The 16893-nt window shown below is 36.6% G+C and overlaps 3 protein-coding genes and 3 pseudogenes across 4 annotated transcripts; 1 reads left to right on the top strand and 5 right to left on the bottom strand.

The window, feature by feature from the left end:
* The first annotated feature begins 654 nt into the window (after positions 1–654).
* LOC147948866 (uncharacterized) lies at positions 655–1260 on the top strand. Its single transcript, XM_087468959.1, has one exon. It carries the CDS (start codon positions 655–657, stop codon positions 1258–1260), a length of 606 nt encoding a protein of 201 aa, XP_087325085.1.
* Positions 1261–1893: 633 nt separating this feature from the next.
* LOC147948865 (uncharacterized) lies at positions 1894–3572 on the bottom strand (annotated as a pseudogene). The gene is made up of 5 exons (XR_015580655.1): positions 3425–3572; positions 3234–3310; positions 2437–3084; positions 2196–2378; positions 1894–2102 (listed from the first exon to the last, which is right to left on the bottom strand). The product of XR_015580655.1 is annotated as an uncharacterized LOC147948865 (transcript).
* Positions 3573–4169: 597 nt separating this feature from the next.
* Positions 4170–5913, bottom strand: LOC104725611 (protein MHF1 homolog). The gene is made up of 4 exons (XM_010444288.3): positions 5584–5913; positions 5137–5208; positions 4570–4650; positions 4170–4489 (listed from the first exon to the last, which is right to left on the bottom strand). Exons 1-4 carry the CDS (start codon positions 5708–5710, stop codon positions 4335–4337), a joined length of 435 nt encoding a protein of 144 aa, XP_010442590.1. The 5' UTR covers positions 5711–5913; the 3' UTR covers positions 4170–4334.
* A 1219-nt stretch (positions 5914–7132) lies between these two features.
* Positions 7133–7879, bottom strand: LOC147948864 (secreted RxLR effector protein 161 pseudogene; annotated as a pseudogene).
* An 879-nt stretch (positions 7880–8758) lies between these two features.
* LOC147948862 (uncharacterized) lies at positions 8759–16394 on the bottom strand (annotated as a pseudogene).
* Positions 10422–13389, bottom strand: LOC147948863 (guanine nucleotide-binding protein subunit gamma 1-like). The gene is made up of 5 exons (XM_087487603.1): positions 13234–13389; positions 12632–12684; positions 10721–10765; positions 10602–10644; positions 10422–10514 (listed from the first exon to the last, which is right to left on the bottom strand). The coding sequence occupies exons 1-5, from the start codon at positions 13339–13341 to the stop codon at positions 10422–10424; spliced, it is 342 nt and encodes a 113-aa protein (XP_087343729.1). The 5' UTR covers positions 13342–13389.
* Positions 16395–16893: the final 499 nt, after the last annotated feature.

The raw sequence follows: 16893 nt of genomic DNA, 5'->3' as shown, positions 1-16893 counted from the left end.
GGTATGCGAGTCCAAAACTTCATTAATGGGGAGAGAAAGGAAAATAAAAATAACAAAATTTGTCAAACAGTGATGTTTTTTGGATGTTTTTCATATGTGAGTTTGTTAAACCAAGTAACTAACAGATAAATAAAAAACGTAATAAGTTAAATATTAACAGGTGACACATCTCGACCCTGAAGAGAATCCATGTGTGATGTGCCATAAAACTAGAGTCCGTTTAAAAACTTATAAAAAAAAAAAAATTACTATGTTCTATACGATTAGTAAATTTACTCCATATTCATACTTGTAAGTTTAGGTTAAAATTCATTTTTTTAAAAGAAGCAAGTTTAAATGATGTTATACTTTAAATTTATTTTAAAAATCCAGTGAATAGATTATTCGGTATTTTTTTATATTATTATCGTAATTGTCTCGCATCGTGTATGAAATTAAACCTTTTCTTATATTTGATGTAAAAAATATATAATAAAATTAAATCTTTTATTATATTTGTCAGATTTTTTTTTGTCCATTGATTTTTTAAAAAATTATGGAAAAAGTTCGCTTAAGTAATACGCGACCAGATGGATTTGTAAGCTACTCGGTCATTAAAACGCAAGAGAACACAAACACTTTGTGTTCTTTTTGGTCATGATCATAGCCTTAATTATGGAGACCAGTTCAACGGCGTGGGATGTAAACTATTTCTCTAAGATGCAAGCACTCGATTCTAAATATTCAGGGTCGTTTACAATAAAGTTCCGAGGAATCGAGCGGTGTATTATCCAGAATCGTAACGGTCGTGAAATCCTAGTTAAGCAAAACAAAACCCTAGAAGAGAAGGAAGTCGTCGTATCTGAGATCCCACCCTTTTTCCTTGCTGAAGAAGAAACATGCAATAGATATGTGGCTAACATGTTGTCCAAGGCAAGGATTTGCAGCTGGATTCAGCACCACATCGTTCATAGACTCTCCAAAGACGCGATTAACATGAGTCATCTACTTGGAGAAGAAGATGGTTTCTTGGTGGAAGCTGAAGTTGAAGTTGTAAAAGAGATTGTGTTGCTATGCTTCAATGATAATGGGCTCGAGGGTCATCCAATACCAACAGAACTTTATGACTGCTGCGCAATCTGTATAGATCAGTTGTGGGATGGTGAGAGGAAGATCATGGAGTTGCGTTGTTTCCACAAATTTCACGAGGATTGTATTCTTAAGTGGCTGAATCACAACAATTCATGTCCTATTTGTCGAGAAATTATTTTGTCTCCATAATGATTTAAAATTCACCAATGTTTTGCCTTCTTGCTGGGGATTATTTGGTGCCTTTTTGGTTTCATAACTGAGATTAATAACATTCCCAAAAAAAGATTTTGAAAGTATCCCACAATCTATGTCAGTTTCAACATAAGAGTAAGTTGCAAGGATCTAAGAATCCAAAGCGTACGTATACTGTAGAAGTGCTAGTACCACTTGGACTTCTGGTGAATGTCTCTTCAGCTTCCATATTTGTTACAACCTTCATAGAATCTCTAGAGTTTCGACTTTATAAAGAGCAATTTTCATAGACCATAACATTTTCTCCTCTAACAATAACTGGAAGAACAATATGTTTTGAGTCAGTTATTTTAGGATTAGTAACACTCTGTTGTGCTACATAACTTAATCTAGGGAATGTAACATAATACTAAGTGATAGACAAGACCAAAGACTAATCTTAACCGGCTCGGAGTCTAGATAAGACTAGTAATATCTTATGCTATGCACCAGAATGATAGATATCATAAGCTTTTGAAATGGTTAAATGTTACCAATCATATCCAATTAAGTTCTCAATATCTTTCAGTGACATAATAAAATCCTTATACACGGCTTGTTTAATTACCGAGAATAGTCTCCGGCCGGAATGGTTATAAAATGTTTGAGAGGTTTCATAAAAATCTGATAAAACTTGCAAATATAGATATCAACACATGAACAACTTCATATCTTGGAGAGGTTGCTGCATCACACGTGAGATGTTCAGACTCGGTAAGGACTTGCTCGGTAAGAGCTTCACAATCTTTCTGAGAAGATGGTTTCTTAGTTTCCTCTTCCATGGGTTAATCATGATTCTCCTGAAATTATAGTAACCAAATTTCTTTTTAAAAAAAACAGAATAGTTGAGAGTAGTAAACAAAAAGAAGAATATTTGAGATAATTATGACAACCTCTGCTAGAACAGAGTCGATAAGCTGCTGAGTAAACTCGATCTGTAAAACAGTTCCAGTTAGTTCCACTGGTCTTAGTGCAGACTTCAAGTCAACCTCTGAATCCTTCAAAATACGGATTCGAGCACAAAGGCTGTGCTGAAGAAACCGTAAAGTCGCCGCAGCACCAACCAGTAGAGCTACCTGCAGAGTAAACATCAGTAGGTGATACTGAAACAATAGTCAAAAGGTAAAACCAAACCTTTAAACATGGGACATGAATTATGCGAGTGCCCTCAGCATCATGGTAATTTCCACCATCCACTTGGCTACTTTCATGACCAATCTCCTTGAGATGATCAGATGTCTTGTTTTCAGCTTCCATGTCGCTTATGGTAGGGGTGTATTGAGTAAATGTAGGGAGGTATTGAGGGGAGGTAGGGGGGACGTATTGAGGGGAGTAACTAGGAGGGGTAGGTCTGTAACTAGGAGAGGTTGGGATGTAACTAGGAGAGTTTGGGCTGTAACTAGGAGAGTTTGGGCTGTAACTAGGACTAGGAGAGGAAGGGGTGCGACGACCAGGAGTGGGATGGGTGTAAGGATTGGAAGAGAAGTGATAATAATCAGGAGAGGAAGGGGTGCGACGACCAGGAGTGGGAGGGGTGTAAGGATTGGAAGAGAAGTGATCATAATCAGGAGAGGAAGGGTAGTAACTAGGAGATGTAGGGGGAGAGTTAGGGTTGTAAGGAGAGGAAGGGATGTGATCAGGAGAGCAAGGGTAGTAACTAGGAGATGTAGGGGGAGAGTTAGGGTTGTAAGGAGAGGAAGGGCCGTAAGAGTGAGGGATGTAACCAGGAGGGGTAGGCGCACCACATCCATTTTCAGTAGGATCATAGTGTGGAATTTTATCCTACAACAATGAAATTATCTTGAGAGACATTCACACAAAGCGCATAGAAAGACACCAAAAAAAAAACAAGACAAGAATTTACATGCAATCACAAGTTTGTATCCCTGTAAAGGATCAACGTTTTAGATCTTTGAATCAAACAGAAATACCTTATCATTCTCAATTTCATTATCTTTCTCTTCTCGAATCCCTACAGCACCAATCTCGTTCTGAGTTTTTCCTTTACCTACGACACGAAACAATCAGAACGCCTTTGTTACATTAACCCTAGAACAAATCGGGGATCCCTCATATATAATCTTCACTGTGTAACAAGCAAAATATGGATCCGAATCTATACCTAATTCATCCTCCAGCTTCTGTTTCTTCATCGGAGAAGAGTCAGATTGTGACATTGTTATCTAACCCGGCTAGGGAATTCTTATACATAGTGCCTAGTGGCTAGTATATATATAGCAAAAAACAGAGAACAATTCCCTAAATGGCTAAAATTTATATGCAAATCAACAGAGAATATAAATATATTCTCGACATATACGCATATTTTAAATTTTCCTATTCGGATATTTAATACTGAAAAATACTTGGGTTCACTTTTATTTCACCTCTTTTTTTTCAACCAATCAAAATCTACTATATAATATTTTCTTTAAAAATAAATCAAAATTAAATTAAAAATTAAAACAAATTAAAGAAACAAATTTTGTATACTTTTAATTAAAGAAAATTAAATACTGGTTTGGTTTATATTTTACAATTAAACGAAGTTATCTCTAGGTTTGGGTTTATAAATGAGAATTATGATTTAGATTTTACACTTAGAACAAAATTATCTCTAGGTTTGGTTTTACAAATGAGGTGATTAAGGCTTATATTTTATAATTAAAACGAAATTATATGTTAGTTTGAGTTTACAAATTAGGTGGTTAGGGTTTAAATTTTACAATTAGAACGAAATTATATATCGGTTTGAGTTTATAAATCATTTGTCGACTTAGTTTATAAAAAATGGTTTTTGTTTATAATTTTACAATGATGTATACAAATTTTATTTTCTTAATTTATAAAGAGGTGAATAAAGAGAATTGATGCAAGTATTGTCATTTGATATTTTAAAATAAGAGGGTTGATGCAAATGTCTTTAATAAACTTCTACGAAAGTTCCAGGCCATTTAACGGCTTCTTCCTCAATGTTTGTCCTCTATGTATATGAATATAGGAATGCATGTATTTACGCGCTACTTGAAGAGTTACAAATCGGGGATGCGAACGGCATTGCTACTACTGGCTTTGTCTTCTCTCTTGGCTGATCCTTTCTTGCGTTTCCTGTCAGATTGTGGCTCTTTTGACTTTAGCTCATTGCACAGTGACCTCAAAGATGCAGCCAAGTTATCGTTTCTGTGCGCTGCGAATTTCAAAAACAGATAAGAAATCCATAACTAAGAAAACACTAACATGAACGTGTGAGAGAGAAATGGTTTATACCGGAGAGAACAACATCGTCCATGTTCACAACTTTGCGTCCAGCATGATGCGCAAATAGTTCAAGGTCCTTTCCAACGTTTTCTGTTACTCATAACAAATAAGCAAAACTTTCAGACAAAGCTATTCTGGAAACTAAAACAGTAAACTAACACCCACATATTACTTTTACTTTTTGCTATTTTCTATAAAGTAACACACACATATTGGCCTAAGAAGAAAACCCTTGTTCCCCAAATGATAAATTCACAACACAAACCAAAAGACTACTTCCAAAACACTGACCATCTGTGTTTCCCGGAAGCAAGATCGATATTCAAAGTCTATAGTAGCAATGAAATGATTAAAAAACTTGTAAAACTAACACTGCACATTTCATTAATGTAAAATTAAGTAAAGCAGGATTCCTCTAAAAAAAAGATCACTTCCAAAGCATATTGACCACTCTGTATTCCCCTGAAGCTAGATTAAGTTTCCAAGTTAATAGTAACAACAATAAGGTTCTTCAAACCATAAGAAAAGAGAGTTGCAGGATTAGTGTTCCAATGCATTGAAATACTGAACTCTCACCTGCGTATTTGAAGGCTAAATCTGCTACACATGCCACAACAGGTCCAGCTATTTCCATTCCATTTTTCTTCGCTGCTCAAACAAAAAAAAAAAAAAAAAAGAGAAACTCAAATCAATCAAATTCAACGCTTTTCCATCTATTTTACTTTTACCAAGAAGATTCTAAATTTCAACTTTGTAGAAAATAACTACTTCAAGCAGCTTCTCGTTACTATGTTGATTCATCAATTCTAAAAAATTGAAAATTCCCAAATTAATCGGAAGCCAAATTCGATCCTCGGAAGAAGGAATCAGTGGAAATTAAAATTGAATCATCAATCAAAATCAACACAAATCTCAAAATTAAATCGAAATCCCAGAATCCGATTCATAAACCACCACCGTCGATTCGCTGGAAATGTTGAGAATCGAATTGAAAATTGGGAGGAGAAGGAGGGAGAGTCTAACCTTCGGTTTCGGCGATAGAGATAGCAGAGAGTCTGAATCGGTCTCTGATGAGATCGTCCATGGTATCTTCTTCAACGATTTGGTCGATCTGGAGATAATCGCTTTTGTCTTCTCCTTCTACGTCCATGGTGAAAGCAGACAGCTAGGTTTTTTCCGCCTGAGAATTTGTTGGGCTATCCGATAATAAAGCGAGAAAAATACGCGGGAAAATATTATTAAAACGCACCGTTTTGATAATCTGCCTCCAAAGAGGTCTTTAGTCTTTTGTGCTTAATGAATTTTAGGTTTTTTTTTTGTTACTAAGCTACAGAACTAAAACTAATGTGTTCCAGGATTCTCTATCACGTGTACCAGTTATATATATTCCAGCTTTTCGTATGAATTAAGTCCTTATCAACATAGTCAGAACTTAGAAGTCGTCTTCATTCTTGATCAAACACTAATTAAGTACTTTTGGGCCAAAAGTTTTGGCTATATATATGCTTTGCAATTGCAACTCTAAGAGAGGTGTTTAGAGAATATAATTCTTTCTAACTGTGAGGATAATTGTTGCTTTGGTCCGTCATCGCCTCACACCGGTTTAAAGATTCATATATCTAAGACTTGAACATGATACAAGAGAATTTTGATCACCGAGTTCCCGGCCTCTAACCGGTACATCTCGGGTGGGAACCGTCTCCCACAACTTCCACTCTATGAAGAGGTTACACACACCACTAACTTGTGATGTTTTTTCGTTTACAGATTTTGGCACAAGGAGAACTACAGATCAAAGGGATACAACAACAACAAGAAGAAAGCTTGCTTGAGAAGCTTTTGTTTCTCTTTCTCTTCTCTTCTCAAGAACACACTTTGATGTCTTGTCTCTCACCTACCACCACTCATATCCCAACAGGGCCGGCTCAAACTTTTCTTGCACCTTGTGCCAAATTTTTTTTTTCTCCTAATTTACAGGTCTTATTTATAAATTTTCAGTATTTTGGGGTTTTTTTAATCAAAATATGAAACATTGAAGAGCCTAAAAACCTTATAATTTTTTCCAAAATATTGTGACATGGTGCAAATGCACTGGGTCAGCGCCGGCACTGTATCCCAACGACACAATATGTATTGAGTGCATGGGCTCAAGAACCTTCTCATCTTGTCTCCCAATGTCAATTTCGTATGGCCAAATTAAGGCCAATGTTGTGTGTTTGTCAAACCCAATTAACACTAACGTTTTCTTTTGATTCGAGGACAGCCATAACCAACATAAATCTAAAGTATCTTGGGATGATGTTTGTGTTTGTGAGCCACTATTAAAGGTACATAGATATTGGACTATATGTTGGTTGTATTAAATCCGGTTAATCGGAAAATAGTTGAATGACGGAGGAGAAAAAAGAGAGAGATATCGGTTTTATTAATCCGATCAAAAGTTTGTTACAAGCTGTTAAGCTCATCCTAATCTACTTCTTAGTTTATATATCAGCTAAGTAATAGAACTGACATAACCGGATTTAACCAATCCACATAACCAAAGTAAACCATGATCTCTAATACACTCCCCTCAAATCTTTATCTCTGATGAAGGTGGAAGATAAAGATTTGACAAGGACATTTTCTGAAGTAAACTATGGAAGGGACCTAGATGGAGAGTAAGGATGTCAGCATGTTGTTCTTCGGTTGGAACATGTAGAGCTTTGAGATTACCAGCCTTGATATGATCCCGGACGGTATGGCAGTCAATCTCCATATGTTTTGTCCGTTCATGAAACACAGGGTTCATGGTGATATGCATAGCAGACTTGTTGTCACAAAAGAGCTTAGCCGGACAAGTGACGTTGATATGTAGATCCTTCAGAAGCTGCTGCAACCAAATAATCTCACAAGTAGCTTGTGCCATGCTCCTATATTCAGACTCAGTGCTACTATGGCTAGTCACAGCCTGCTTTTTAGACTTCCAAAAGATCAATGATGTGCCTAAGTAAACACAATAACCTGTCACTGATTGTCTAGACTCCTTGCAGGTAGCCCAATCTGCATCCGAGAAAGCATTCAGGCAAAGTTCAGACGAAGCAGAATACATGAGACCTTGGCCTGGATTCTGCTTGAGGTAACGAAGAACTTTATGAGCTGCTTGAAGATGAATATCCGTCGGAGCTGAAATAAACTGACTGAGCTGATGAACTGCAAAGGTGATATCGGGTCGAGTGATTGTCAAATATAACAATCGACCAATGAGTTCTCTGTAGGAAGTAGGACTAGGTAACTAGGTTCCCATATCCTTAGTAAGGCGTAGATTAGGGTCCATAGGTATAGAGCTCGGTTTACAGCCAAGTAACCCCTCATCCACAAGAAGATTTTGAGCATATTTGTGTTGACAAACATAGATCCCTTGTGATGATTGCGAAATCTCCAAGCCAGGAAAGAAACGGGCAGGTCCGAGATCCTTGATCTTAAAAGCAGCTTTCAACAAGTCCTTTAATATCGTTACAGCGGCATCGTCATTGCTGGCAATCATTATGTCATCAACGTATACAAGAACAGCCACAAGAGAGAAATCACCAGACGATGCCACAGAGAGTTTAACGAACAGAGTGTTATCAGTCGGTGATTGAATATAGTGAGCACCAAGTAAAACCGAGGATAAGCATTTATACCACTGTCATGATGCCTGCTTCAATCCGTACAAGGATTTGAGTAAACGACACACAGGATTGGGAGGAAGAACAGTACCAGGTGGAGGTGTATACCCTTGAGGCAAACTCATATATATCTGTTCTTCGAGATCCCCATGGAGAAAGGCATTAGATACATCCATCTGTGTAAGACTCCAACCTCGAGCTGCAGCAAGACCTAGCAACAACTTAACACTCGTAAGCTTAGCAACAGGGGAGAATGTCTCCAGGTAATCGATGCCTTCCTGCTGTGTAAAGCCTTGCGCCACGAGTCTCGCTTTGTAGCGTTCCACAGAGCCATCAGAATTATATTTTATCGTAAACACCCATTTGCATCCGATCACATGCTTATCTGCAGGTAATGACTCAACAACAAAAGTCTTGTTAAGTTCAAGAGCATGTAACTCCTCATTTGCTGCATTAGTCCACTTCACTGATTTCATAGCTTGATGGAAAGTTTTTGGTTCAGTTTCGAGACTATAAGAGAAGATATAAGATTGAAACAGAGGAGTATATCAATCGAGAGTGCAAACAGAGGAAAGGGGATATGGTGTAGTCTTTTTAGGTAATGGAGGAAGAGGAAGGGGAAGAGAATCTGTAGGTGGTAAGGAGGACATGGAAGGAATAAGAGAACAATGATACTCAAATAGATAACTAGGTGCTTTCAAAGTGCGTTTAGGCCTAGCAATGGGAACAGTAGAAAGATCTGTATCAGTGGTCTCTGTACTAGTATTATTATGATTATCTAAAGGAACTAAAGATGGTATCAACGATGGTATTGATGTAGATGGATCAGTAGGTATCAATGAATCCTCATCTATAATAGGCATTGTCTCTACATAATGCAATGGAACAGGCAAAGGTAAAATCGTATTGGGAAACATGTCTAACACAGAAGACAGATTATCACTAGTTTTGAATGGGAAAACATTTTCATGGAACACTACATCTCTAGAAATGATGATAGAATGACTTTCTAAATCCAAAACTTGATATCCTTTATATCCTAATGGATATCCTAAAAAGACACATGGTGTAGCTCTAGGTGAAAACTTATGACGAGTATGATTATGAGTGGAAACATAACATAAACTACCAAAGCTTTTGAACAATGAATAATCAGGCAATTTGGCATTCAAAAGCTCATATGGAGAACAGTTATGCAACAAGGGAAATGGTAAACGATTTATTAAGAATGCAGCCGTCAAAATGCAATCACTCCAGTATTGTAAGGGAACATTAGATTGAAAAAGCAAAGATCTTGCAACATTAAGTAAGTGTTGATGTTTTCTCTCTACTACAGAATTCTGTTGTGGTGTGTAAGCAAAAGAAAAATAATGCATCATGCCTTGTTCTTTAACAATCTCATTAAAAGCCAGTTCAGGTGCATTGTCTGATCGAATTGCTTTAACATTTGTATTGTATTGTGTAACAACAAACTTACAAAAAGCTGAAAAGACAACATGAACATCCTTTTCATTACGCATCATATAAACCCAAGTATTTCTTGTACAATCATCAACTAAAGTAAGAAAATAACGAAATCCTTCAACAGACTCAGTATTAAACGGACCCCATACATCCATATGAACTAAATCAAAAGGGTTATCTGCTAAATTCCCATGAGAGACATAAGCCCATCTACGTTGATTAGCTAAGGGACATATGGAACAATGCGAAATAACAGAATTCACTACAACAAATATCTACATTGATAGCAGTAGAGAAACGCTATAATACGTCATTTATAGCTCTTTCACAAACGCTATATTAGGCCACTGTTATTGTAGATACCACTAATACGATAGCGCCAAATACATTTGCTATGGCAGAGTCATTTACCATAGCAGTAGCGAAATGCTTTATTATCGCATTTTTTTAATTTTTTAAAATCATGTTATAAGTCATTTTACACACTATGTTAGGAGCTTCTACCGTAGCTATATCATATCACTAATCAAATGCTATAATATATTTTATTGTATCACAAAATTAATGCTATTTTATTTATTATTGTTTTTTTTCAAAATTTATTTAAATAGATTTATATTTTTACATTTCATAAAATAATCAACATACATAACATAAATTACATTAACCAAAATAAGTCTTACATAACAAAGTGTCACCAAGTCTTAAACAAAATAAAACTTGTAGCAAAGGCTCTCTTTTAGCTGCTCACTTAGCGTTTCTTGAAACAGTCCAATGAACAGCTACTAGTTCACTTTGAATATATGAAAAAGACATGTTAGTTATCATCTCCATATGTATCTGCTCATATGAAACAAAAGAATCGTGAGAAGCCACAATATGCATTAACCCTATAAGCACATAGCAATCACATAGAGATATATAAACCATAAACCACCGGTCCCATCCTAAGTTCAAAGGTCCAATGGTTCTGCAAGCCCGACAGCATTAGTCAGTTATTCCGAGTCAAAAAGAAGACTAGAGTTGCAAGGTTTAGAAGCACTCACAGTGGCAACAGAGGGTCGGGTTCTTTCTCGATGGCACAGAGCAGCCTGTGAATCAAGGGAAATATCAGTTTGATCAGCAATCAACAGCAAAAGTTTCAGTCAAATACAGATAATAATAAACCTAGAGGAGCTAATAAAGAACTGAGTTTCACAGCACTGATGTAAGTATCATCTTCTACTTCTCTGCTACTTATGTTTGTGATTTGTGATCTGATTTATTTTGTTTCTGCCCTTGCGATTTATGGTTCTATCTGCATTCCCTCTTACTAGCTTAGCTGTGTTTGCTTCTGTTTAGTTTGATTACCTGTTTGCTTTGCTTGTTGTTGAAGTGTCGCTTAGTCTAGTTACTGGCCAAGTAATATGGCTTTGCTTATAAGTATTCGTTTGTTTGCCATTGAGAGTGCATAAATCTTTGTTTGCTTTATGAGCTGTGTTGATGCCATTGAGAGTGCATAAATCTTCGTTTGCTTTATGAGCTGTGTTGTTTGCTTTATGTGTTTCTAGAATCTAATATGGAGTGATGAAGAAACCCGGTTGTACCTTGAACTTCGACTTGAAGAGAATCTAAAGGCAATATAAGAAAACACATAGTGAATGAAGTAGGGAGACAAACGATTATATCCAAGTTCTATGATACATTTGGAGAGAAGCATACTTGGATAAAATTTAGGAACAAGTTTAATACTTGTAAGAAGCAATACTCAGGTTTTAAGAAATTAACTCATAGAACTGGAATGAGCTATCATCCCAATGGGTCCATAGACATGAGTGATGATTGGTGGGATGAGCGTTATATGGTATATAGCTTCCTCTTTAGAATTTGTTTTCTTCTTCTGTGGTCTCTAGTTTATTAAGTATCCTTTTTATTTTAGGAGTGGCCTGGAGCTAGAAAGATAAAGGATAAACCAATGCCAAACGCTGATTTAATGGAACAAATGTTAGGGTCAATTCATATAACTGGAGCCGAGGGTTGGAGTGCTCAACAGGGTGAAAGCCATTTAGACAACAACATGATGTTAGATGAAGATGAGGCTGCATCTGAATCTACGTGATTCCTACTGGTGATAGAGCAATGGAGACTCTACGTGATGTTATAACTGAAAAGATAGGAAGAGGACGTCAACTTCCGTATTAGCATCACAACAGTTTCACAAAAGACTATGGTACGACACTCCTTTCAATGATTCTTGTGTTTGTTTTGTTTGTTAATGTCTAATTGATGGCTTATGATGAGTTCTGATTGTTGCAGGGGAACCATTGCACTCTTGTCTCAAGGAGGAGGATCATCACTCATGGGTCCATAGACATGAGTTGTGATTGTTGCAGGGGAACCATGGAACATTGAGAGAAGTGGACACTTATTGTTCAAATTGATAGCACACTCTATTTTTGTTTAAAATTAATTGCAAACATAATCTGTTGTGTTTGTTTAATTTTGAATTATGTTTGTTTCGAATGATTATTATAAGATTCTAGATGTTGATTAAACATAACCAAAATATTTTAAATCTAATGTGTTTTGTGTTATTTTAGAAAATACATGTTTAATGTTAATTGATATAACCAAAATATTATTTATAGTGTATTTTTAAGTTATAAAAGATGATTTCATTTTTAAATATTTATTAGATGTTTATTTAAATTTAATGTGAAAATTATTAAGCTATAAACATAACCAAATTCACTAAAACTAATAACCTACAAAATGAAGGATATTTTGGTCATTTTCATGTATTGCATTCAGATATCTAAACCAGATTACAAAACAAACAAAGTTTGTTCCAGATACAATTTCTGGATGAACTAAACCAAAAACGCAAACGAACAGTATCTGGATGCTGCGTCTAGATACTGTGTCTAGATACTACATCCAGATATTGCGTCTAGATCACGAAACGAACATCTTCTTACTCTTCACACACGGTTGATACTATATATGTCTTCTCGACCTCTACCAACTCCTTCTGGATACAATATACAGTGCATGAAATAAAAATGAAAAGAAAGGAGTAAGACAACTTAAATAACGGTTAGAGCTCACTAGTAGAAGCAAGCATAGGTGTAAAAGCGTCCAAGCACATCGTCTAAACTTTAACAGGCCTGGATTGAAGAAGTATATACTAGAACACATAACCATTATGAGATGAGTAATACTTATACATCCCTCAGGATAAGAGAACCGTTAAAAAATAGTGGATCCAAAGAGAAATCCAGAAAGTTTCCATAGATTTGATTTTGAGCATAAAAGAGTAAAGAAATCAGAATTGTACCCCAAAAAAAACAAAGGTATATGAAAAGCTTAGATTAGAACAGATCTGCTGCGCATCTATTAATTCACTCTCCATGAAAGAACTAATTTGCATTCAGCGGAAAAGGTGAACTAACTTAAAACAATTCCTACCTAGTTTCCAAGAAGACACATAACATACACACAAGTGTCAAATCCTCAATTATGGTCTCAAGCAAGCAAAGAAGGCGAAAGGAGGACGAAAGAGATGTTAGTAAAGTAATACCTCTAAGAAGACAAGTTCCTGTTGAACGCGAGCAAGGTCAGCAAGGATCTTGTGCTTGCCGCCGCCGAGAGAAACAGCGTCCTGCTCATAAGCCGGCGTTTCCTCCATCGACCGATGTATCTAAGCAGTGTAATCACCGATAATCACCGATTCGCATCGCAGATCTGACACCACAAGCCGAGAAAGTATTCAGTCCGTACAAGTTTGAATTTTCGTTGTCGTCGTCGCCGAGAAAAAGAAAGAATCTGTACCACCGTAGATATCCCCACCACAAGCATGTCAATAACTCTGTCTTATTTCCATGTTGACTTAACTCAAAGCAATTCATCAAAACTGAAATTAAGAGATTAATAGTTACTCAGGCAAGGAGGAAACTACAAACATGAATAGAGTTAACTAAAAAGTCATAGATATGATAGATACCATTCAATATATCGACCTCTCAAGAAAAGCATATAATAAAGAGAAATGTTGACAATCAAAAGCTTAACCCATCTATTGAGTTACAAGCAATCAAATACTAAAACTTTGAAACCGAATCCGAAACATATCCATCGCAAAGAGACTAAATCAGACTCGAGATCTAATCGTTCTTCTAAACACAAAAAGGAACAAATCACAGAGAAGAAGAAACATATAAATACGAACCTGGAGCTTAAGTAGTTGAAAGAAAGTTGAAAAAGTGGAGGACTTTGTTGTTAAGGTAGCTTGAAATCTCGCAAACTCGGATCTGGATAGAGAAAGATAATAAGAGAAGGAAGCAAATAAAAATTGAGGTAGAGGGAGACATAACGATTCGTGTTAATCACTTTTTTGCCGAGAAATGACATCGAAATGGACGCAAAATGAGGCCATCGACGAGCTTCATGGTGGAGTCTATGGTGGACTCAAAAAAACCTAGATTTCAATTTGGGGGAAGAAAATTTGTCTGATGTTTTGTTTGTCTCGTCGTACAGAGAAGGGATAAGGTTTTATTTTTGCTGTAAATGTGGCGCTTATATTTTTTTGGTTCTGTTGACACAAAAAAAAAAATTAGATCTGAGACGCGCTTAAATGAAAATTTTCATCTAAGTACTGGCGGAATAAACGATTTTAGGTTCTTGGTTAATGAAATTTTATCTTAGCGTTTTTCTAGTGCTATTATATAGTAATTAAAAAAAAGTCTATCTTTCATAGCAGTTGGAGAAAATGAGCTATAATCTACTGCTATCAATGTGGGCTTTTCTTGTAAAATTCTTTAAAGAAGGAATGCTACTAACAGGTTTTTGTAAAGCTAAACGTGATGGATGACCTAGTCTTTGATGCCAAAGTAAACCATCAGCAACCACGGAACCAGAGAAAGAACATGCTGCAGAAGTCGATGGAGAGAGGGATGTATTCTCAGTAGCCAGAATATATAGATCTTGAAAGACTCTACCCGTCCCAATCATCAATCTCTGAAAAAGTTCCTAAATCAAACAACAAGTTTCAAAGAAATGAGCAGAACATTTTAATGTTTTTACAAGTCTACTAACACTAATCAAATTAAATTTAAAATCTGGGACATGTAAAACATCATGAAGAATCAATCGTGAACTAATATGTATAGTGCCTATATGCGTAATAGAAACTCTAGCATTATTAGGCAAACTAACAGTGATATCCGACACAGGTCTTAAAGCTGTAAACATGGCTAAGTTTGAACACACATGACTCGAAGCACCACTATCAATAATCCAAGCATCATTGGGTAATAGGTGTTGTAAGGAGGATAAAATGTGGTTCTGAAAGGTAAGATTATTGTTTTGAAATTTTAAACTAGTAGAAGGAAAGGGTAAAGTGGTACCAGATGTGGAATTCTTAGCCATCAAGCCATGTTCAGTGATAGTAGCCATAGCACTAGGAATACTAGAACCTGATGAAGTAGATACAGGCTCTGGAACTTGAACTTGACTGTTGAACTGAGCCACCATATGTTCAATTTGTTGTGGAGTGTAGCCCTATAGAATCTGATTAGATCCACCACTCGAGCTAGGCGTTGCATATTGCGGATACTGTCCATAAGATGTATCTTCCATCGGGAACATTCCAATATCTGAATAAACCTGAGCTACCGCATTGGCTTTCTGCATCGGGTACGTATAAGGAGCCATCTGCTGTCCCAAAGGATCCCTCGGTTGTAACTGCAAAGTTGGCATCCTTGGCTGAAATGAAGCAGGAGGTCGTGCATTATACCCTGTAGCTGCAGTTTTATACCCTGGTGGAAACCCATGAAGTTTATAACACTTCTGTATAGTATGTCCCACTTTACCACAATGCGAACATATAGGCTTCTGTACAGAACGAGCAGTAATATAAGCTACTATATATGCTGCTTCGCCATCATTCATAGAAGGTGTAGCCTGAAAAGCAACATTCCCAAGGCCAGTAGATGGTAAAACAACCTTCTGTCGTTCATCTTGAGTCACCATATTGAAAGCTTCTTCGATCGTGGGAATAGGTTTTAGCATCAGAATATGTCTCCGTGCTTGATCATAACCTTCATTCAACCCCATAGGAAATTTAGTAACTCTGCTTCTTTGTTGTAATCTCTCCCATTTCGGGGCTGCATCACATTCACAATGCCCACAAGTACAAACTGGGAGCTAAACATAGTTTTGATATTCTTCCCACAATGTCATCAAACAAGTATAGTAAACAGAGACGTCCATTGAACCTTGGACAAGCGTACTCAACTTCTGCTCAATAGCAAAAATCCTAGGTGCATCATCTTGCTTATACCTAGATAAAATGTTCTTCCAAATTCCTTCAGCAGTAAGGATGAAAAGTAAACTCTTCCCTATCTTCTTATCCACATAATTCATCAACCAAGTCGAGACTATATCGTTACATCTAGACCATACACCGAAATCCCTATGATCTTCTTGAGGTTTAGATATCGTACCATTGATAAAACCTAGCTTATTCCGGACATTGAGAGCCATCCACATCGATCGACGCCAAGAAGGGAAATCCGAAGCAGTGACGAGGCGATCAGAGACAAGCACAAGTCCCGCATGATCAGCGCTATGTAGATGATACGGATGCTCATACTGATCAGTTTGATACTGTATTTGAACATTCACAGGATTCGGAGTGGGAGGACGATTCACCGGAGCAGTCGAATTACCCGTAGAAGCCATTCTCAAAGCAAGAACAAGAAAATTCAAAGAAAGTGAGACAAAAAGAGGAATCAAAAGCAAGAATCGAACTCACAAAGGTCAATCAAAAGAGAATTGAAAGAAGCAGAAAAGTGAAAAAGACTCCGATGATAAAATCGCAAACAACGGCGATAAATTCTTGAACAAACTGAAAACAAACGCAAATCGGAAAACTCATCTCCGTCGTGAGATGCGGAAGCAAATAGAAACTCAATTAAACGAGCTCTGATACCATATTAAATCCGGTTAATCGGAAAATAGTTGAATGACGGAGGAGAGAAAAGAGAGAGACATCGGTTTTATTAATCCGATCAAAAGTTTGTTACAAGCTGTTAACCTCATCCTAATCTACTTCTTAGTTTATATATCAGCTAAGTAATAGAACTGACATAACTAGATTTAACCAATCTACATAACCAAAGTAAACCATGATCTCTAATAGGTTGTTCGACAATTTCATTACCTTTACGGTTCCGTCTGA

Source organism: Camelina sativa, chromosome 2, assembly GCF_030686135.1.
Source record: "Camelina sativa cultivar CO46 ecotype springtype chromosome 2, ASM3068613v1".
NCBI lineage: Eukaryota > Viridiplantae > Streptophyta > Magnoliopsida > Brassicales > Brassicaceae > Camelina > Camelina sativa.
This window is presented reverse-complemented; position numbering and strand designations above follow the sequence as displayed.

Coding starts and splice junctions, on each gene's coding strand:
- LOC147948863 (XM_087487603.1), bottom strand. CDS start 13,341: ATGGAGGAAACGCCGGCTTATGAGCAGGACGCTGTTTCTCTCGGCGGC. Junction 10,766..12,631: donor GTATCAACCGTGTGTGAAGA/GTAAGAAGATGT, acceptor CTTGATTCACAG/GCTGCTCTGTGCCATCGAGA. Junction 10,645..10,720: donor CCCGACCCTCTGTTGCCACT/GTGAGTGCTTCT, acceptor TCGGGCTTGCAG/AACCATTGGACCTTTGAACT.
- LOC104725611 (XM_010444288.3), bottom strand. CDS start 5,710: ATGGACGTAGAAGGAGAAGACAAAAGCGATTATCTCCAGATCGACCAA. Junction 5,209..5,583: donor CTCTATCGCCGAAACCGAAG/GTTAGACTCTCC, acceptor TTGTTTGAGCAG/CGAAGAAAAATGGAATGGAA. Junction 4,490..4,569: donor GGACGATGTTGTTCTCTCCG/GTATAAACCATT, acceptor TGAAATTCGCAG/CGCACAGAAACGATAACTTG.
- LOC147948866 (XM_087468959.1), top strand. CDS start 655: ATGGAGACCAGTTCAACGGCGTGGGATGTAAACTATTTCTCTAAGATG.